This window comes from Primulina huaijiensis, chromosome 14 (assembly GCF_012295235.1).
Source record: "Primulina huaijiensis isolate GDHJ02 chromosome 14, ASM1229523v2, whole genome shotgun sequence".
Taxonomy (NCBI): domain Eukaryota; kingdom Viridiplantae; phylum Streptophyta; class Magnoliopsida; order Lamiales; family Gesneriaceae; genus Primulina; species Primulina huaijiensis.
Window position 1 is genome coordinate 11672680 of NC_133319.1, and position 22758 is coordinate 11695437.

General features: G+C 37.2%; 1 protein-coding gene across 4 annotated transcripts; it reads left to right on the top strand.

Moving 5' to 3' along the window:
* Positions 1 to 258: 258 nt before the first annotated feature.
* LOC140957839 (uncharacterized) lies at positions 259 to 2089 on the top strand. Of its 4 annotated transcripts, XM_073415240.1 has the most exons (6): positions 259 to 618; positions 780 to 832; positions 958 to 996; positions 1131 to 1241; positions 1384 to 1491; positions 1573 to 2089. In XM_073415240.1, exons 1-6 carry the CDS (start codon positions 572 to 574, stop codon positions 1590 to 1592), a joined length of 378 nt encoding a protein of 125 aa, XP_073271341.1. In that variant the 5' UTR covers positions 259 to 571; the 3' UTR covers positions 1593 to 2089. The 4 variants fall into 4 exon arrangements, with proteins under 4 accessions (XP_073271341.1, XP_073271340.1, XP_073271338.1 ...); XM_073415239.1 differs by having other exon boundaries at positions 1131 to 1491; XM_073415237.1 differs by having other exon boundaries at positions 1131 to 2089.
* The last annotated feature ends 20669 nt before the right edge of the window (positions 2090 to 22758 follow it).

A 22758-nucleotide genomic window follows, 5' to 3' on the forward strand; every position in this document is an offset into this window, starting at 1 on the left:
AGAAAATTAAATTAATAGGTTTTTTTAAGGGTTCTTTTTTTGTAATTCATTGTCCATCTTAAATGGATCTGGACATTAATACACATTCCTATTTATTTTCTAAATTTTATGCCATTTATGCCAAAAAAGTTATTTAATTACATTTGTTAGTCAATTTTTTGACAAGTTGATTTGTAAATATGAACTAATAAAATCATATATTATATAGATATTGAAATATGATAAAGATTATTTATAATAAAAAAAATTTAGTCTTACATCTAACATACATATATGTCACTTTCAATTGTGTTTTCCTCTATGTACCCTTATATTTCTAGATTTTGCAATTTGGCTTCATGTAGGCTAAATTTTATCGTTGCTTACTACCATTTGATTGATATATGGGCCCATTTATTTCCTTACTACGTTTCTTTCTTTTCCATTACTGCTTCACCATGGTCATTACTGTTGATGGGTTAATTCATCCACCTTGCGGTGAACTCACCACTCTCTATCGCCTGCAATTTGTTTATGTCACCGTGATCCTCAATTTCTCTATGTTCTTTTGGTTTTACTTTTTCTACTTTTCATGGCGTGGGGTAGACTTACGGCTGCCATCTCGGGATTTGTCTCAAGGTATGTGTTTCTCTCTCTTCATTTTTCTTTTGCTTGCTTTGTTGCTGCCCCTTTGAATCTCCCGAGTTCCTGTATTTTCTATGTGTTCTTCTAACGTTATTTTCCCTCTCAGCCATGTGTGTTCTCTTAAAGAGTTTCATGTAATCATTTTAATTTGGCAGCGGCGCTGCTCAATCTCGGCGTGTTGGTGGTTTTGGTTTATCTACTTCCAATGGTTAGTTGCTCTGTTATTTTCACCATGTTTATTTGCATCGATTGGATTGTTTTTCCTCCTTTGATCTATTTATTTTTTTTATCTTATGTGTTGCTGTCGTTCAATTATATAATTCCATCATACAGAACGTATTGTGTCTGTTCCTCTGGCGTGGTCTCCTATTTGTATGTATTCTTCTGTTGTTTTCATCATGCCTTTCTTTTACTTGGATTTTTTTTTGCTCGGTTTTCCGATGTTCCTTTTTCCTACCTAAAATACGTGAATTTTTTCCCCAATTGCATTTCTTTTTAAAATTCAGACAATGAAGAAGATATTGCTGGTATAAGTGTCTTGCCAATGGTGCCTTTATGTCAATTTTGTGGCGCACATCGATTACCTTGTGAAGCTCCATTTTTTTGTTGCGCCTGTGGTAAGATTAGATTGGCATCTCCTATTACTCCGATTGTCTTGCTGGAATTATTCAAGGACCCATCGTCCTCCTTGGCTATTTTATTTCGCCGTAAAGTACGATTGTACAACATTGTTTTCTCTTTCACTTCATTTGGTGTTAGGCTTTACAAGGAATTGGTTTCTCTTCAACGTGGGGTATACACATTTCGTGCGTCTGGCCAGATTTTCCATTCATTGCCACCACTTATACGTAATTCATATGGTCCAAGGTATTTCCAACTTTATTTTTGGGACAACGATAATGAGTTGGAAAATAAGATGTCCGTTTTCCCGGACGCTGATGTTGACAGAGAACTCATGGTTTTGTTGATGGACATAATGAAAGTAAACCGTTATGCACAACTTCTAAAGAGGATAAATCAGTATTCTTCAATCAAAAACTTAAGATTGCATATTTCCAAAAATGTTCATGTTGACCAGAGATGTTATAACAGCCCATCCGCTGATCAAGTTGCGGCTATTTGGGTCGAAAGCAATGATGATGCTAACATTCCACATGACATGGACAGTTGCTCCTGGTCGTGATGGCAGACCCATCAAATACAACATTATTATGGTTGTTATGATCCCTTGCAATATCCGCTTTTTCCTCGTATGAGGACAATGGGTGGTGGCAGAATATTCCGAAGGTTAAAAATGGGTATGTCCATGTTGACGTGCATGGGAGTGTGCTGCCATTTGCAGAATTTGATTCCATCGATTTTATTGTTGCTAGTGAAAGTTGTGGTATGTTTTGAATCTTTTACCTCATGCTTAATTTTGTCGTAACTTTAAAAATCTGCTTTTAAAAGTAATTATTTCTTAAATTTTTCCCCCAAAAAACAAGAGAATGGTCGGTTCCAAATATTTATATATTTTTCCTGCAACTAATTTGGGTGTATTTTATTTTTTTCCCTATAGTGGTTCGTGGAAAAAATGATAGGATGGTTTTTTGTAGGGAGTACTATTGTTACAGGTTTCAAATTCGTGGCAGCAACTCTTCGGTAATCTTGTATGGTGGTCGATTATTGCAGCAATTTTTTGTCGATATGAAGGATCGGTTTTGGCACTTACGAAGGTGCTTCAAACATAATATTCTTCCTGAGCGTCAATAGCTCGTGTTCTAAGAATGTAAACACCGATAAATTAAATCGAATTTGGTGTTAAACCAAGCGGAAAATACTCGAAAAAATAATTCGTTAAGAAAGCTGACTAATTTGAAAGTAATTTAACATGTGTAAACTGATTAACTAAAATAAGGGAAATAAGTTCTTGCAAATATCAGTTCAGTTATGGTGAGAACTGAACTGATAGCTGCTCGAATTGATCAAATCAGTTTGAAATCAAGAGTTAAACAGTTAAGTACACAAGATATGTTTATGGATGTTCGGGGACTTCAAGTGCTCATACGTCACCCCTTCTACAACCTCGGGTAGGATCCACTAGAAGACTTTGATTTATACAATGTCTTATAAGAACTCACTCAGCTTAGGACTTACTCTATTTCCTAACTGAACTCCTAGTCTAGACTTAAGGCAGCACCTTTCAGCCAACACTTGTTTAACGTCTATGTGTTAAAGACTACATACACAAGTTTATTGTGTTTGTGCAAGACTCACTCAGCTATTCAATAAGCTTAACTCTCTGTATATGTGAGTGATTGTGTGTGCGTGTGTGTGAGAACTGATATGAACACAACACGAAAGTGTTCTAACACACGGAGAGAAAAATACTCCTAAACTGAGCAGATAATACTTTGAAGTGTTCTCTCAAATATGGGCTGATCAGTTCGAATCCTGATCAGTCCTAGTTTCTGTGCACTTAGGTAAATTCATTAGAAACAAAATAAAAAGTTTTGTTAACATGAAAATCAAGATTGTGAACATGAAATGTTCCAACACGATATGTACATTAAACTAGAAACAACGATATTAGATTACTACAGAAATCACCAAAGTGAGATAAGGTCAGAATTGTACCAGCGCGTGGTCGACAGTGTAGCCAATGGTGAATCACGTGGGAGTGAGGTCGGGCAACGGGTTGTTGTACCAGAATCTTTCATAGGAGGTCCAAGAGATATGCGAGTGTTTCGTGCAAAATTACTTGGTCTTAAGGACCAGATTCTTAAAAAGTCTATATTTGGCCATGTAGCTGCTTATGTTTATGTTATCGAGTTCCAAAAACGAGGTCTACCTCATTGTCATATGCTTATTATCCTGCAATCTAATTATAAGATTAACTCGCCTGAAAGGTTCGACTCTTACATTGTTGCTGAGCTTCCTGATAAAGATGTTTTTACTCGATTGTTTGGTTTGGTCTCACGGCATATGATGCTTGGACCTTGTGGCACGTTAAATTTAAAATGGCCATGTATGGTTAATGGAAAATGCAAAAACCATTATCCTCGCCCTTTTTTAGAACATTCTGTTCCACAATCTAATGGTTACCCTATGTACAGGAGGAGAAACGATGGTCGCTCTGTTGAGGTTTGAAATTGTACATTGAATTCTCAATGGGTTGTTCCTTATAATCCTTATCTACTCTATCACTATGATTGTCATATCAATGTTGAAATTTGTTATGGGCTAACGGCTGTAAAATATTTATACAAATATGTACAATAGCCATGACAAAATAAGTGTTCATTTATCACCACATAGTTCTAACTCATTTGTAGATGAAATACGAGCATTTCAGGATGCTCGCTGGGTGTCTGCTCCAGAATCAGTGTGGCGCATTTTTGAATTTGATCTGAATGAAATCTCTCCCGCAGTTATCAATTTGCCTCTACATTTATCGGACAAGCACATGATCACCTTCTCAAATTACCAGAACTTCGGCAATGTGTTGGCATCCGAATGTGTCTCCAAAACTAGATTGACTGAATTTTTTAAGAATTGTTCGCACATTGTGGAAGCAAAAAAGTTCTTATATTCTGAATTCCCTTAGCATTTTGTTTGGGATCAACCAACTAGAACTTGGAAACCAAGGAAACAAAGACAGGTTATCGAACATGTTAACTCGTCAATTCCGGCAGAAGGTGAGAGGTATTATCTGCGTTTATTACTTCTTCATGTTCGAGGCCCTAATTCATACTCTGATTTGGTCACTGTTGGTGGAAGATTTTGTTTCACTTTCAAGGAAGCAGCACAACGTAGGTGGCTATTAGAAAGTGATAAGAGTAATTTTGAGTGTTTAAATGAGGCATCAAGTTTTCACATGCCTATTGCTTTGCGTAGGTTGTTTGCTTTTACACACAATTTTCTGAAGATTTCAGAAAGAATACGTTCCTTAAAGATCACGAAATTCTGTCAGAGACACTCCAATCTGTTAGTTTTGTTTTGGAAAGTATGGGTAAAACTTGTGATGCGTACGATCTTCCCACGTTTCCATATTTGTCTGCAGAATCTATGCCACATGATTCCAGAGAAATAATGGATGAGTTGTCCGTTTCAATTTCTCCAGGTGACTTGGTCTCACATCTTGATCTTAATGATAACAAACGGTTGGCATACAATATGATTATTGAAAGTCTGAAAACAAGAAATGGTGTTGTGTTCTTTATAAATGGTACTGGTGGCACAGGAAAAACATTTTTGTATCGTGCTTTGCTTGCAACCATTAGATCCCAAGGTATGATCGCTTTGGAAACTGTTACTTCAGGTGTTGCAGCTTCAATTTTACCTTGGGGTCGGACCGCACATTCGGGATTCAAAATCCCAATAGATTTACATGCCAATAGTTACTGCTCTATTTCTAAATAGGGTGGTCTAGCTCAACTATTGCGGCGTGCAACTATTTTTGGGATGGGGCTCTTATGTGCAAACGGTTTGCTATCGAGGCCGTGGACCGCACTTTGCAAGACCTTGTTGGAAATAAAAAACCATTTGGTGGCAAAGTAATTGTGTTAGGATGGGATTTCATGCAAATTCTATCTGTTATCCACAAGACTACTGTTCAACAAACTATAAATGGTAGCCTCATAAGATCTTATTTGTAATGACTCATGAAGATAATTGTTTTATTTGAAAACCTGCGTGCGAGATCTGATCCCATGTTCTGTGAGTTCCTTCTTAGAGTTGGCAGAGGAATTGAACAAACTGATGATAATGGAAACATCAAAATACCATAGGAAATGCTTATTAGGTTCTGCGAGGATGAAGCTGAAGAATATGAACGTAAGCTAATCGAATATGTATACCAAGATCTACGAAGAAATTATCAATCACTAACTTATATGACACAACGGACCATTTTTTCGACAAAAAATGTTCATGTCGACAAATTGAAAGATGATATTGTGTCATTGTTCCCTGGAGATTCAAGAGTTTTCTTGAGCTTTGACGAGGCCATTGACGATACACAAAACTCGTACCCAGCTGAACTTTTAAATAGCTTGGCGCCTAATGGATTGCCTCTGCACAGTTTGGTTTTGAAAAAACATTGTCCAGTTATGCTGTTACGGAACCTAGACCCATCAGATGGTCTGTGTAATGGTACAAGGATGATCTGTAAAGATTTTACGGATAATGTATTTCACGTAGAAATTGCTGTCGGTCATCACACTGGAAAAAAGTTTTGATTCCTCGAATACCTTTATCTCCTGCTGAAAATGAAGGTTACCCATTTCGGTTTAGACGGAAGCAATTTCCCATTAGGTTGTGTTTTGCAATGACCATTAACAAATCACAGGGTCGGACAATCCCAATAATTGGTGTATAATTACCCGATCCCGTCTTCTCACATGGGCAGCTGTATGTTGCTATGTCCAGAGGTGTTTCCATGAAACTTGTTAAGTTTTTAGTGAAACCTGATGTTAGCAACAATTATGACAGTTCATTTACCAAAAATGTTGTATATAAAGAAGTATTGGAAGGCTTCGTTTAAGCCTTACAGGTCCATCATGGTATACATTCCACTTTCAAAATATGACTGCCTTATTTTCATCAGTTTGGTTTTTTCCAAGCAATTTTACCTTGTAGCTATTTCCGTCAACAATTTTTGTTTGTGCTTGGATCAATTTATCGTTTCCAGGAGCTCATATGTTGATTGGAAATCACATGCTAGATAATTAACTAAATATCAAAGAAGATAATAGTGTGTTGCTGAGAATGTAAATTCTCACTTATGAATTATGATCATTCATATCAGCACTAGTAGCCTTCCAATAACCGAAAGTCATGACCCGATTTCGATGATCCCCCTTTCGATACTTCTTATATGTTCAAACATAAAAGTACAATTATTTTTTCTCCTGTTGTAGCAAAGGCTAAGGTTATCCAAAGAACCAGATTATGTAGACATAAAAAAAATTCGGAAGAGATACACCTCAGAAAGAAACAAGATTTTGGAGAATTTTCGGAGGACATGAAAAGGGTTACTTAGGCATAACATAAGGTATATATACAAGTGCATTCATAGCAATAAATGTAACGTACCGTATCAGGAAGTTCCCGTGGATCGTAGCGATAAATGTAATGTACCGTATCTTAAAACATGGGCGATCCTCGGGTTTAGCCTCCTGCGCAGTCCAAGTTGGCTCATTGGTCCCCACCCCTCGTCTCATCATCCTCATCCTCACCTGCATCGATCAAGTCTAGTGAGTCTAAAGACTCAACACGTATAAACTGAGCATAACAAGTAATACAAAATAAAAACACATGCATCTTTAAAGTAGAGCGTACATACTTGAAACGTGAACGTAATAACATAAACATAGACGTGCCATCGTCATAAAAACTTTTCATAAACATGCTTGCATCATACATACTTGAACATGCATAACTTCATCATTTTTTTTAGAGATATGTTTCAAAGCAAGTGACCCATACATAAATGCGCCTGATCATACTAAACCACAGTACTGGGCTGGTAGGGATGTCCACTACCGCATACATGAGATCTCCGGTTATACTTTACCAGGTAGATTGGTCTCTGGTCATACTTTACCACTTTTCAATCCTGATCTAAACCCGGTCATACTTTACCGAGGTGGAGAGGTCATCAGCCACGTTCACCGACTTCCAAATCCGTTCATAATTGGTCACAAGACATTTAGCATACCTCAAAACATAAAATATTTTCCTTTGCACGTCGAACGTATTTACATGGCGTTGAGAGATTCGTTAGATCTCGTTTGAGACCACTGCTGCACATACTAACATGATTATCAAGCACTTAACTTCCATAACTTAGACGTAAAAGTCATGCTCACCACCCGAAAGGACAATTTACTTATGATGTTCTAAATCGCTCGGGACTTGACCTCATTTAAACATCGTATTAAAACATGACACCAAACCCCAAAACAAGCTCTACATGGAGTTTGATCATTTCCCAAGCAATGCAAGACACGACAAACTCAACCTACAGAATCCGCAAAGGCACAGACCCCGTGTAAGGGTCTGGCTCCGGGTCTGTGTAGACTCTGAAATTTCACACCTCGAAAGAAACAAGGGCACGGACCCCATGTCAGGCTCCGGGTCTAGGTCCGTGTTGACTCTAGAAATTCACACTTCGAAAGAAACAAGGTCACGGGCCCCGTGACAGGGTCCGGCTTCGGGTCCGTGTAAACTATGGAAATGGTAAACCAATGGAAATCATTACGCTTGTGGCTTAATCCTCCTAACTTGATCATACGAACCGTGAACCAACACATCAAGACTTATCATAGGATGCTATGACACTGACTCGACTCCATAAAAATGTCCCAAACTTCCCCACAAAAACGACGCACCACACGCCACGCAATAAAACCCATAAACTCAAATTTTTGACACCAAATGCTTCTTACAACTTCTAATGCAACCAAGGACTATCGGTATGAAACAAAGCATCAAAACTCATCCCAACATAATACTCCATATACCTAAACTTAGCAGCGATCACCCGACGGTTCTCAACGAAGCCTGCAACAAATAAACTTCTAGAACACGTCAAGAACACATTTTCATAAAAACTCAGTTTGAGCAGTCTCACGAAAACAATCATAACTCAATCGTTTGTTGTCCAAAAATTACGAATTTACTGTCAAACCGAAGGTATAGAAAAGTAATACGTTTTATATGTTGAACTCTTTTCCATAAAGTTGACCGAATTTTCGCAAAAATCGAAATGACAGCTGAATTTGGGTTTTCAGATCTAAAATCATTTCAAAATCGATCCAACAAATTTTTGCTCAAACTTTTACACAACATACATAGATTTTCATGCATAATATAACACAAAACATATAATATGACGAGATCGATGCAAAAACGAAAGATTATACATGCCTTTTCTCTTTAAAAATACCGAAACGACGATACCGAAGCGGGAACAATGCGATGGTTGATCCGGGACGAACGTGGCATGATTTTCTTGAAGAAATATGACGAAAAATTGCTGGAAAATTATAGTGGAGGGGCGGCTGCTGAGTTGTGTGTGTGCGTGCATAGGCGTGGAAGTGAAAATGAATTGTGTGTGTGCGTGCATAGGCGTGTATGTGTGTGTGTGTGCGTGAGTTTGAAAGTAATTAAGGGAAAAAAATTGCTTAAATGATAATTAGCATGCTAATTAAAATACTAACCTACTATTAACTTTACTAAAATCCCATAATTTAAAATAAAATACACAAGTGATAAACTTTAAAAGTCTTAAAATAACTTAATAAATTAAATAAAGTTTCTAAAATGCTAAAAAAAATTAATAAATCATTTAAAATGTCTCAATCCTAACTTAAAATAAAATACCACATTTTAAAATCGTCGTCGGTCTCTTTTACTCGATCCCGCATTGAATAATCGCCTAAAACATTAAATTCAAGAAACATTTTAATGTGTATCACATAAACATAAATAATTAAAATAAGATAAATTTCATAAATTATGCAACACTCAAATCATTTTAAACTTAATAAATAATTTAACAATTAAATAAATGCATGGGTTTCACGTGTACTGAATTTGGGCTCTATAATAAAGGTCTAAAACAGTGATGAGTTCTGCATTAAAACACTTGCCCTCCACCTTCTACCAGAGATAGAACTGAACAAGCTCTTCCTCAGGTGGATGGAAGCAAGATCCGGAAATATTCATTTCGTGTTCGTGTTCGTCTTGCTTCGAGTTTTATTCTTGCGTATTCATTGTTGCATCAACGGAGATAAAACCAAGGACCAATCCTTATATAATGTAATTTATTAATTATTAGCAAATAAAAAAAAATTATATCTCTACTAATTCTTTTTGCATGGGAAAGGAAGATGGGCATGACAGAGAAGAAGAAATTTGTAGGTACAATGTATGTATGTTCAAGGGTTAATCTCATAAAATTAAACGGGTGTATGTTGATAGACTTAGCTTGACCGAAAGTCCATGCATACATTTTAAAGCGCATACATTAATACTACTTAAATTATCTAAAAGTTCTTGAATCAAGGTTAATTAGTTATTTATTAAAAAAAGTTACATATACTATTAGTTATATTATATTTATTAGTGCCTAAAGATATTTTAGTCTATTTACTTTTCATTGTAAACCTTAAATATATATACTCTTTATGTTGTTTCTATAGTTTAATAAGAAACTCTGTTATCCTTTTCTCTAAGTTATCATAGTATCAGAGCCGTCCTATAAATTTGTTTGATGTTTTGAGAGACTGTTAATCCAGTCTATAGTTATTGGGGATCGAATTACGTTTCTCGGATTTGAAAAGAAAAAGAACAGAGAAGAGGCAAAAAAAAAGGATTTTTCGGATTTTCGGAATTTTCAGGAGCAGCGAGACGAGAATTACGATTACTCACGTTTCAACCGTTGGATCGTCTTGAACTTTTTCACAGTTGGTTCAGAAAATATACAGATACATTCTGAACGGTGGAGATCGTCTTTTTTGTTTCTAAAACTGTTCGGTTAGGGAAAAACGGGACTATAATTTGGGGTTTGGGATTTTCGGAATTTTCACTTTGATTTGTTCTCGCTCGAGTTTGTTTGATTGGATTATGTCAATTTTGGATTTTTCTACTATGTTGAGTTGGTTATTTGGAGATTTCAAATTCGATTGATTCAAGGATTTCAGATTTGGCGATTTCGTCTCTGTGTCTCTTTCATTATGGCTAGTCGTAAGGATGATTCCCTTCAGTCGATTAGTATTCAATTGGATGGTAAAAACTACACGTATTGGAGCTATGTTATGAAGAATTTTTTGCTTGAAAAATCTATGTGGAGCTATGTTACAGGTATGTGGGTTAAACCTATAGACGACAAGGCAAATGATTATGCGGCCTTGGTTGACAATTGGAAGGCTGATAATTCGAAGAATATTACGTGGATTAACAATTCAGTTACTCACTCCATTGGTGTTCAGTTGGCTAAGTATGAGACGGCTAAAGAGGTATGGGATCATCTGGTTAGATTGTATATGCAGTCTAATTTCGCCAAACAGTATCAATTTGAGTCAGATATTCGCGCACTTCAGCAGAATGATATGAGTATTCAAGAGTTTTATTCTGCCATTACTAATCTATGGGATCAGTTGGCTCTCACTGAATCTGCAGAGCAGCGAGCGTTTGAACCATATATTTCTCGTAGAGAAGCACAACGTCTGATACAGTTTTGATAGCCCTCGGAATTATTTTGAGGGATTGCGTGGGACAATTTTACATCGTTCTCCTCTTTCATCTATTGATTCAGTGGTTAATGAACTGTTAGCAGAGGAGATTCGGATTAAGTTTAAGATAGATAAGGTGTCTGTCACACCTACGACTCCATCCGTCTTTGCTGCTCCTCAGCAGTCTCCGCCTAGCACCCAAAAGAAATAAGCTCCTAAGGTCTCTCCAGATGAATGTGCTTTCTGCAAGGGGAAATGTCATTGTATGGCTCAGTGTCCGAAATTGCTGAGTAAAGGCAAGCGACAGCAGCAACAACAACGCCCGCCGCAGATTGCTCCATGGCAGTATCTCCCACCTCAGTCCAACAATGCAATTGATGCCCCGTCTTTGGATCCATATACGTTTGAGCGATTTCAGTTGTTCTTTACTTCACAGTCTCATGCCATGTCAGCCTGCTCTCCTAAAGGTTTGTCTTTGTCAGCTAATTCAGGTAAATTGTCTCCCTTATGGATCTTAGATTCAGGCGCTTCTCATCATATGTCTTCTGATATTGATTCTTTTACGCCTGTTACTTCTGCTCCCTCTTTGTCTGTCATGACCGCCGATGGTACTCCAATGCCATTGGTAGGAATTGGATTTGTTAGCACATCTCGTGTATCTTTATCAGATGTATACCATATTCTTAGTCTAACCTTAAATCTTGCATCTGTTGGTCAATTGTGTGATTCTGGTCTCTCAGTTCTTTTTACTTCTACCAATTGTTGTGTTCAAGACCCGCAATCTCAGAAGGTGATTGGGACATGCCGTAGGGAAGGGGGACTCTATGTTTTGGATGAGCTCCAAATAGCAGATATTGCTGCTTCTAGTGTGGATTTGTCGTCCTTTCGTTTGAGTTGTTCGTCTTCTGATTTTTATCTTTGGCATTCTCGTTTGGGTCATGTTTCTGTGTCTCGTTTAAAGTTTTTGTTGTCTACAGGAATTTTAGGTCATTTAGCCAGTCATAATATCTCTGATGCCTTTTATAAAAGTATTTCTTTTTCCATTGCGCCATTTGATCTTGTGCATTCTGATGTGTGGGGACCTTCTCCTGTATCCACCAAAGGGGGTTCCAGATATTATGTTTCGTTCATTGATGATTTTACTCGTTATACTTGGGTTTATCTTATGAAACACAGGTCTGACTTCCTTACCATATTCAATAACTTTAGAGCCCTTCTGAAAACCCAACATTCCTATGTCATTAAACGTTTTCGGTGTGATTTGGGGAATGAATACACTTCTAAAAATTTTTCTTAGTTACTTGCTTCTGATGGGACTATCCACAAAACCTCGTGTACAGACACCCCTCAACAAAATGGTGTTGCTGAAAGGAAATATTGCCATCTTGTTGAAAAAGCTCGTTCGTTCTTGTTGTTAGCCGAGGTACCAAGTGAGTTTTGGGGAGAGGCAGTACTTACATCTGCTCATGTGATCAACAGAATTCCAATATCTCATAATTCAGGTTTGTCCTATTTTGAAAAGTTATATAGTCATTCACCTGATTATTCCTCGTTGCGCATCTTCGGTTGTACTTGCTTTGTTCTCCGACCACATGTTGAGCGTAATAAATTGTCTCCTTGGTCCGCCTTATGTGTCTTTTTGGGTTATGGTGTTGGTCAAAAGGGATATCGTTGTTTTGATCCAGTTAGTCAAAAACTGTATGTCTCGCGTCATGTTGTGTGACTTGTTGCTAAAGGCTATTCCCAAGAGTATGGCATGGACTATGAAGAAACTTTTGCCTCTGTTGCAAAAATGACGACTGTTCGCACTCTGATTGTAACAACCCCACTCCCATGACAATAACATTTAAAATAATGACATACGCGGAAGCATTTGCATTTAAAAGGGAAAGAACAATATACCAAAACAATAACCATAAACAATGACCATATTTTAACCATTCCACATAATCTCAACCATCAACCATATGATATATCCATTACAATAATAAACCATGAATATCCAATAACCATGTTTCCTAAAAACCCAACCAAAAATAATATCATAAACAATAAAATGCTAAAAGGTTGGGATATTACAATTGTTTATGGTTATTGTTTTGGTATATTGTTCTTTCCATTTTAAATGCAAATGCTTCAGCGTATGTCATTTATTTTAAATGTTATTGTCATGGGAGTGGGGTTGTTGCAATCCTTGCCTATACAGCGATGGAAGTGGGAACACATCACTATGGATTTTGTTGTGGGTTGCCAAGGACTCAGAAAGGCTTCAATTCTATTAGGGTGATCGTGGATCGTTTGACCAAGTCATCGCATTTTCTTCCTGTCAAGACGACTTATTCTTTGAATCAATATGCTGAGGCGTATATTCAAGAGATTGTGAGACTTCATGGGATACCGGTGACGATAGTTTTAGATCGTGATCCAAGGTTTACATCCGAATTTTGGAAGAGTTTGCACCGAACCTTGGGCACCAAGTTGGCTTTTAGCATAGCATATCATCCTCAGAGTGATGGGCAGTCTGAAAGGGTAATTAAAATTCTTGAAGATATGTTACGAGCGTGCACAATTTATTTCCTGGGAAGTTGGGATTCTAAATTGCCTTTGGTGGAATTCACGTATAATAACAGCTACAAGTCTTCAATCGGCATGGCACCCTATGAGGCTTTATATGGAAGAAAGTTCCGATCTCCCTTATATTAGGAAGAAATAGGCGAAAGGAAGATTTTGGGCCCAGAATTGGTCCAACAGACAGCAGATGTTGTGGCAGTAATCCAAGAACGAATGAAGACCACTCAGTCTCGACAAAAGAGTTATGCCGATGTTCATCGACGGCCTTTGACATTCGAGGTAGGCGATCATGTTTTTATCAAGATAGCTCCTCTCAAGGGAGTAATGCGTTTTATTAAGAAAGGTAAGCTAAGTCCTCGATGCATTGGGCCGTTTGAGATTCTTGATAAGATTGGAGACTATCTTCTTGCATTGTCGCCGGACTTGGATCGAGTTCACAACGTATTTCATGTTTCAATGCTATGTAAGTACATTTCTATTCCCTCTCATGTTCTTCGGTACGACTCATTGGATCTGTTGCCCAAATTAAGCTATGAGGAAATGCCGGTTCAAATTCTTGATCGCAAAGTTAAAGTGTTGAGTAACAAAGAAATTGGCCTTGTCAAAGTTCTTTGGAAGAATCATGTGATTGAAGAGGCCACTTGAGAACCGGAAGAGGAAATGAAGCAACGTTATCCGAGTTTATTCGATGGTAAGCAAATTTCGGGGACGAAATTTTTATAAGAAGGGGAGATTGTAATATCCCAACCTTTTAGCATTTTATTGTTTATGATATTATTTTTGGTTGGATGTTTAGGAAATATGGTTATTGGATATTCATGGTTTATTATTGTAATGGATATATCATATGGTTGATGGTTGAGATTATGTGGAATGGTTAAAATATGGTCATTGTTTATGGTTATTGTTTTGGTATATTGTTCTTTCCCTTTTAAATGCAAATGCTTCCACATATGTCATTTATTTTAAATGTTATTGTCATGTAACAACCCCACTCCCATGACAATAACATTTAAAATAAATGACATACGCGGAAGCATTTGCATTTAAAAGGGAAAGAACAATATACCTAAACAATAACCATAAACAATGACCATATTTTAACCATTCCACATAATCTCAACTATCAACCATATGATATATCCATTACAATAATAAACCATGAATATCCAATAACCATATTTCCTAAACACCCAACCAAAAATAATATCATAAACAATAAAATGCTAAAAGGTTGAGATATTACACTGATTGCAGGCACTTCTGTTTGCCAATGAAAAATATCTCAGATGGATATCAAGAATGCCTTCTTGAATGGCGATCTTCATGAGGAAGTTTATATGACACCTCCTCTAAGTGTAGCTCATCAACCTGGTAAAGTTTGCAAACTTCGCAAAGCTTTTTGTGGTCTCAAACAAGCACAACGTGCTTGATTTGAGCAGTTTTCCATAGTGATCACTTCGTTTGGCTTTGTTCCTAGTCACCATGATTCGGCATTATTTGTCAAGCGTACAACGGCAGGTCGTATTCTATTATCCTTGTATGTTAATGACATGATAATTACTGGTGATGATTATGATGGTATTGATTCTTTGAAGTTTGAGTTGACACGTCGCTTCGCTATGAAAGATTTGGGTGTGCTACATTATTTTTCGGGAATTGAGGTTGCCTATTCTCCACAAGGCTATCTCTTATCCCCATCAAAGTATATAGCTGATTTGTTTGAGCATATTCGACTCACTGACAACAAGATTTTTGATACTCCCTTTGAGACTAATGCTAGATACTCTCCATCGGATGGCACTCCTTTGATAGATTCCAGTCTTTATCGTACCATTGTAGGCAGTTTGGTTTATCTTACTGTGAGTCGGCCCGACATTGCGCATGTTGTTCATGTGGTTAGTCAGTTTGTCACTGCTCCTACTACAGTTCATTGGGCTACCATTCTTCGTATTCTCAGGTACCTTCGGGGAACTCAGTTTCATATTCTGTTGTTCCCTTCTACGTCTTCGTTAGAGCTGCGTGCTTATTCTGATGCAGATTGGGCTGGTGATCCTACGTGTCGCAAATCGACCACTTGATTTTGTATTTTCCTCGGTGACTCGCCTATTTCGTGGAAGAGCAAGAAACAAGATGTCATCTCTCGCTCTTCTACAGAAGCATAGTATCGTGCCATGGCCTCGACTACCTGTGAAATTATTTGGTTACCCCGGTTGCTTGCTGATATGGGTATTTCTCCTTGTCACCCTACTCTGTTACATTGTGATAATCAGAGTGCTATTCAGATTGCACACAATCCAGTTTTTCATGAGCGAACCAAAGATATCGAGATTGATTGTCATGTCACTCGCCACCACCTACAGATCGGCACCATCACATTGCCATTCGTTTCTTTTCATCTGCAAATTGCTGATATGTTTACAAAAGCACTCTCGGCTTCGCGCTTCCGTTTCTTGTCTGACAAACTCTCAATGCTTATCGCTGTAGCATCGTGTGTTTGAGGGAGAATATTAATTATATTATATTAGTTATATTATATTTATTAGTGTCTAAGGATATTTTAGTCTATTTACTTTTCATTGTAAACCTTGACTATATATAGTTTTTATGTTGTTTCTATAGTTTAATAAGAAACCTTATTCACCTTTTCTCTATGTTATCATATACATATATAATTAACATTTGGAGATAAGAAAAATGTAGCTTTAGGTTTCGGCTACTGCTTCTCGTAGAAGTTAAAAAAATATTATTATTTACTCTCACACATGCTTTTACTTGTTAAATTTTTTCCAAAAGAGTGTTTCAAAAAATAGTAGAAATTTGTAATTTTATTTTTTTCTATTTGTCTTTTCTGATTCGTTCTTTATCATTGTTACCCAACAAGTTTAAAGAAGTGGTCTTACTAAGCAATCTTGTCTAACAATTTCACTTCAGAAAAAAAATATTATTTGTCACTATCACAAATTAAGATTTGTATTCTAAATTGGTTTTACGAATCTAATTATTAAATTCTAGAAGATAAGATTATGTTTACTATGGTCGATTTTTCAGTTTTAAACACTTAATTTAAATACATAATCTATACAACAAATGATAAGCTGCCTCTCGACTTCGGTTCAATATCGATATATACACAAATCTTAAATGCTTTCTCTTGTAAAAAGGTAAATAAATGTCAAATGTTGCATTGCTCGATGTATCATGCTATGATAAGTTTAAACGATTGGTACTTATTAGCCTAATCAATCAACGTAACCCCTGCATTTAACCGATTCATTCACTTAATCTTAAGAAGCTGAATAATCAGCTGCAAAGTGTAACGTACGTGCCTAGCTACTAATTAATTAATGCATGCCATCATTATTTGTAGAGCTAGCAGAGCATGCTTACCGGTTCTGCTGTTTCATACAATGGTTCGATAACGACTTCTTCATATAGTACCCAACAAACATTGTTTCACATAGTGAGATTAAATATAATATCTTAAATTAATTGTAATTAACCAAATTTTCAACACTTAAACAATATTGATCATTTTATATATATATGTCACTAGTAGCATGGAACCAAGAACAAAAATAATCCAAACCAAAGTTTATACTAGCTAGCCGTGAAGATTTACTGTTGTGTTTTCTTATATATCTGAAAGTAAGTAAAACAATGAGTCAATTATAATATTCTATCATATCTCTAATAATTTAAAGCGTAATTTTATTTGCACTTCTTTCGATGTCTTCTACATTCAACTTAAGTATACATTTTTATGTTATTGCTCTAAATGATCTCCAGCGAAGCTCAAGTAATGTCGTCAAAAAAACCTCTGTCTTGCGCCAAGGTTACGAAGTTACGACTGTTGGATCTCGGTTTTCTACACGTCCAAACGCAGCAGAAGTTTTAAAATTTTATTTTATTTTGACAATCAAAATATATATGATTGGGCGTTCGTATGATTTTCATAAACATACATAGGATGTTAGAAAGTTTATACTTTTGTGAATTAATTCACTTGGCTCCAACTAATCCGGTATAAACGGATTAGCTCTTGATGAATCCCTACGAACTTTCTTCAAGAGACTCCTTTCGTTTCGTCTAATCAGGTCCACGACTGAATTGTTTGATCCTCTTCCAAATTGCACTAGAAATATTAGAAGAGATTTAACGTAGGAGAAGATTATTTTAGAAACGGCTCAAAAACCTTTCTCAAAAGAAGGTGGCCGATTTTTCTTTCTTTGGAGGAGTGGTTTTTCGAAATTAATGATTGTAGTAGGCTAGGGTTATGACTTGCAACCCCTATTTATAATTAAGTCATAGCCTAATTACATAATTAACATTAATGGGCTTGATTTAATTAATTGGGCTAGTCCAACTAATTTAATTAATTTAATCAAGGTCCATTAAAACTTTAATTAATTATTATGTTGGACTTGTACTCCTACAAGCCCATTAAACATATTACCCACCATATTTAATTTATTAATTAATCAACTCAACTTTTGAGCTTAATAAATTAAATACATTATAAATTCAACATTTGAATTTATTGTTTAAATTATAAATTCAACTACTTGAATTTTCATCACCTCCAAAATTTAATATTTAATAAACCCAACATTTGAGTTTAATAAATTAAATTCTCAAATTTTATAAATTCAACTCCTTGAATTTATTCTCTCAAAATTTAATTATCATAAATTCAACTCCTTGAATTTACTATATAATATAAATTTAACTTCTTGAACTTATTCTCTCAACGGGAACAAACGATCCAGTGCTTGTGTGACCCTCAATGGTACAGGGCTACAGCTAGCCGTGGGTTCACAACTCTTTGTGATTCTGGACATAATCCTTTATTCGGGTTTACCCTAGTTAGCCCCATTCTTTTCATCAACACTTTGATCAAGAATATCAGAACTCATTTCTGATTGCACCCATCGGATCATGGTAAGAGCGTATAGTAGCATCGCCCCATGATCCCCTAGGTATCACTGATAGTGTCTGCAAGAACGAGTCGATTATGATTAACGTACATTACGGTCCTTTCATCTCATATATCCCGATCGAATCTGCAACCATTGGTTCATCGAGGGTTGCATATTAATTCGATAACTATGTGACAACTATAAATAGTGGCATCGCATGTACCGTTCGAGAACTCATTCTCTAACGTACATCTCATACTCTGGCCAGAGATTCCATGCACTATAATTTCATCAGATCACATAGGATATCCACACCCGCAGCTGAGCGGTGAATCCCCGACTACAATGCACTGGCTCCTATATGTTTCGCAATTGTACCCAACCTCGCCACCTGATGACTCTCCTGGAGCCAGTAAACGAGTCAAAGCACAGCCCTAGCATATAGAGCCTCAGTGTTGTCTCAGGTCGTAAGGACTAATGGTGTACAATCATAACCACAGACTTATCCTCTCGATGAATGATAACCACTTGGAAAGTCCGTGGGAGGGTTGTTCGGTATAATCAGCATATGACTACCCATCTGCATGTTTGGACATCTCTATGCCCTTACCAAGAAACGCAGTACACAACATCACAGATGCTAGCTAGTCTCGAGCTCAAGCGACCTTTATCCCTGTTTTAGGCGGCTGAATCGACTATGAACGAATTTAGATCATACAGTGTTTACAAACGAGTTTCAACATCGAATTACGATTCATTTGTATTAAAGTATAATCAAGGTCTTTATCTATGTTTGATAACATGGGTATACAGATAAAGAAATAACAAACCATGAAATAATGAATTATATTAAAATAAAGATTGTTAATTACAACTGAGTCAATAAAATACCTAGCCAACAGTTGGCTTGCAAGGTATCTACTCTAACAATCTCCCACTTGCCCTAGAGCCAACTACCCATAAACTTTAATCCCATTGCTTCGCGATGCTTTTCAAACAATGGTCCTGGCAAGGGCTTTGTAAGTGGATCAGCAACGTTATCTGCAGAGGGGACTCTTTAGGCTGATATATCTCCTCTTCCCACAATCTCCCGGATGATGTGGAACTTCCTCAGTACATGTTTGGATCGCTGATGAGACCTTGGTTCTTTTGCTTGCGCAACGGCACCAGTGTTGTCGCAGTACACCGGGACTGGATCAACTCCATTAGGAATAACGCCCAACTCTTGGATAAAATTCCTCATCCAAACTGCCTCTTTGGCTGCAGCAGATGCAGCAATGTATTCAGCTTCAGTGGTGGAATCTGGAACGGTGTCTTGCTTGGAACTTTTCCAAGAGAGAGCCGCACCATTAAGCATGAATACAAAACCAGAGGTCGATTTCGAATCATCTACATCACATTGGAAGCTAGAATCAGTGTAGCCTTCCAATTTCAATTCTCCACCCCCATAGACCATGAACAAATTCTTAGTCCTAATCAAGTACTTAAGAAAATCTTTCACGGCCTTCCAATGCATTGGACCAGGGTTCGCCTGATATCTGCTTGTTACACTCAGGGCGTAAGCAACATCGGGACGTGTTGATATCATACCATACATGATACTACCAATGGCTGACGCATATGGAATACGTGTCATCATCTCTATCTCTTCATCATTTTTGGGACACATAGCTTTAGATAGAGTAATACCATGACGTATTGGTAAGTATCCTCTCTTGGACTCCTCCATAGAGAATCTCTTTATAATGGTATCGATATAAGTAGCTTGGGTGAGCCGCAACATCCTTTTTGATCTGTCTCTATAGATTTGTATTCCCAATACATAGGATGCTTCACCCATGTCTTTCATGGAGAATTTACTTGCTAATCATACTTTAGTTGATTGCAATAATCCTATATGATTCCCAAAGAGTAGGATGTCATCAACATAAAGTATAAGGAATGTCACTGCACTCCCACTAACTTTCTTGTACACACATGGTTCTTCAGGATTCTTAACAAAACCAAACTCTTTGATAGTGCTATCAAATCTGAGGTTCCAACTCCTTGACGCTTGCTTGAGACCATATATAGATCTCTGAAGTTTGCATACCTTATGCTCACTTCCTACTGATGTGTATCCCTCAAGTTAAGACATATAAATTTCTTCTTTGATGTCTCCATTGAGGAATGCAGTCTTTACATCCATTTGCCATATCTCATAGTCATACCATGCTGCTATGGCTAGTAGTATTCTAATGGACTTAAACATAGCTACTGGTGAAAAAGTTTCCTCATAGTCAATTCCTTGCCTTTGAGTATAACCTTTTGCAACCAGTCTTACTTTGAAGGTCACTACCTTCCCATCCGCCCCAAGCTTTCTTTTGTAGATCCATTTGCATCCTATGGGAACGATTCCCTCGGGTGGATCCACTAATGTCCAGGCTTGGTTTGAATACATAGAGTCCATTTCTGACTGCATGGCTTCAAGCCATTGGGTTGAATCAGTATCAGATATTGCTTCTTTGAAGTTCATTGGATCACATCCAACACATGGCTCATCATGGCCTTGTTCATGAAGAAGTGTATATCTTGCAGGTGCTCTAATAACCCTATCAGACCTTGTAGGAGCTTGTACTTCAACTACTGGTTGTTGGGGATTAGGTTCAACTACTATAGTTGAGGGAGTATCTTGAATTTCTTCAAGTTCTATCATCTTACCTTTTCTATCTAATAGAAACTCCCTTTCCAAAAAGGTGGCATTTCTTGAAACAAACACTTTTGCTTCATTGGGATGATAGAAATAATATCCAACAGAATTCTTTGGATATCCTACAAATTAGCACAAATTGGATCTACTATCCAATTTGTCTCCCACTGTCTGCTTCACGTAAGCAGGACATCCCCATATTCTCAAGTAAGAATATTTGGGAGGTTTTCTCATCCATATCTCATATGGTGTTTTATCCACTGCTTTGGTATGGACATTATTCAACAACATTGCCGCAGTTTCAAGCGCAAAGCCCCAAAACGATGTAGGCAATTCAGTGAATCCCATCATGGATCGAACCATGTCCATTAGGGTTCGATTTCGACCTTCAAAAACACCATTCAATTGTGGTGTTGCTGGTGGAGTCCATTGTGAGAGAATCTCATTCTCTTTTAGATAACCCAAAAATTCAGCACTCATGTATTCTCCACCTCGATCAGATCGAAGTGCTTTAATACTTCTTTGTAGCTGATTTTCTACTTCAGATCTGAATTCTTTGAACTTTTCAAATGCTTCAGATTTGTGTTTCATCAAATAAACGTACCCATACCTCGAATGGTCATCAGTAAAGGTAATGAAGTAGTAATGCCCAAATTTTGTGCTAACACTTAGCGGGCCACAAATGTCCATGTGGATCAAAATCCAGTAGACCATGTGCACGTTCCACGTTTCCACTGAATGGAGTTTTATACATTTTTCCTTTTAGACAGGACTCATAAGTTGGTAGAGAATTTATGTCTGACAGGTCAAACATGCCTTCTCCCACTAGCTTATGCATTCTTCTTTGAGATATATGACCTAGTCTAGCGTGCCATATTTGTGCGGGGTTTGGATTTTCTATTTTCCTTTTTTTGTTGTTGTTTTCGTATGCGCTTGGACATTGTTTAATGGAATCTCCATTAATTTTAAGTTATGGAGATCACTTGTTAATTCTCCAGTTCCAATCAAACATTCATTCTTGTATAAATTGCAAAAACCTTTAGCAAAAACACAAGAATAACCAGCCCTATCAAGCATAGAAGTAGAAATAATGTTTTTAATCAATTCAGGAACAAATAAAACATCTCTCAAAAATAACTTAAAATTATTGTCCAAAATTAAAGTAATGTCTCCAATGGCAGTAGCAGCAACCCTTGCTCCATTTCCTAGTCTTAGAAAGGTCTCACCATCTCTAAGCCTCTTTCTTCTTCCCATCACCTGCAAATCAATGTATAGATGAGAACCACATCCGGTATCCAATACCAAGAAGAGGAATTAATAGAAACATTAACTTCCGTAATGCCCTAGATTCTCGTTGGAAACTTTTGAATTGTGATATATATATGAAATGTTGCATGAAGTTTTGTATGGAAAGGACACCGCCCCCGCGCCCCATCTTCTACCGCACCCGCGGTTGTAACTCATGAAACGTGAAGAATTACAGTAGGGTCACCGCACCCGCGGTCCAAGACATACCGCACCCGCGGTCGTCGATTTTGAAATATCGAAGGATTGCCGTAGCTTGAGCGCACCCGCGGTGCTCTGTGCGAGAAATCCACCTTTACTTCTCAAGCTGACACATGGCATGATATATATATAGAGACTTAGTGCTGATTCATTTCTTCCTCATTCAGCAGACCAGCAACGAGAGCTCCAAGCTTTTCCTCTTTTCTTCAACATTTGGTGGTGACAAATC

Coding starts and splice junctions, on each gene's coding strand:
- LOC140957839 (XM_073415237.1), top strand. CDS start 572: ATGGCGTGGGGTAGACTTACGGCTGCCATCTCGGGATTTGTCTCAAG. Junction 833..957: donor TGGTTTATCTACTTCCAATG/GTTAGTTGCTCT, acceptor TCCATCATACAG/AACGTATTGTGTCTGTTCCT. Junction 997..1,130: donor TCTGGCGTGGTCTCCTATTT/GTATGTATTCTT, acceptor TTTAAAATTCAG/ACAATGAAGAAGATATTGCT.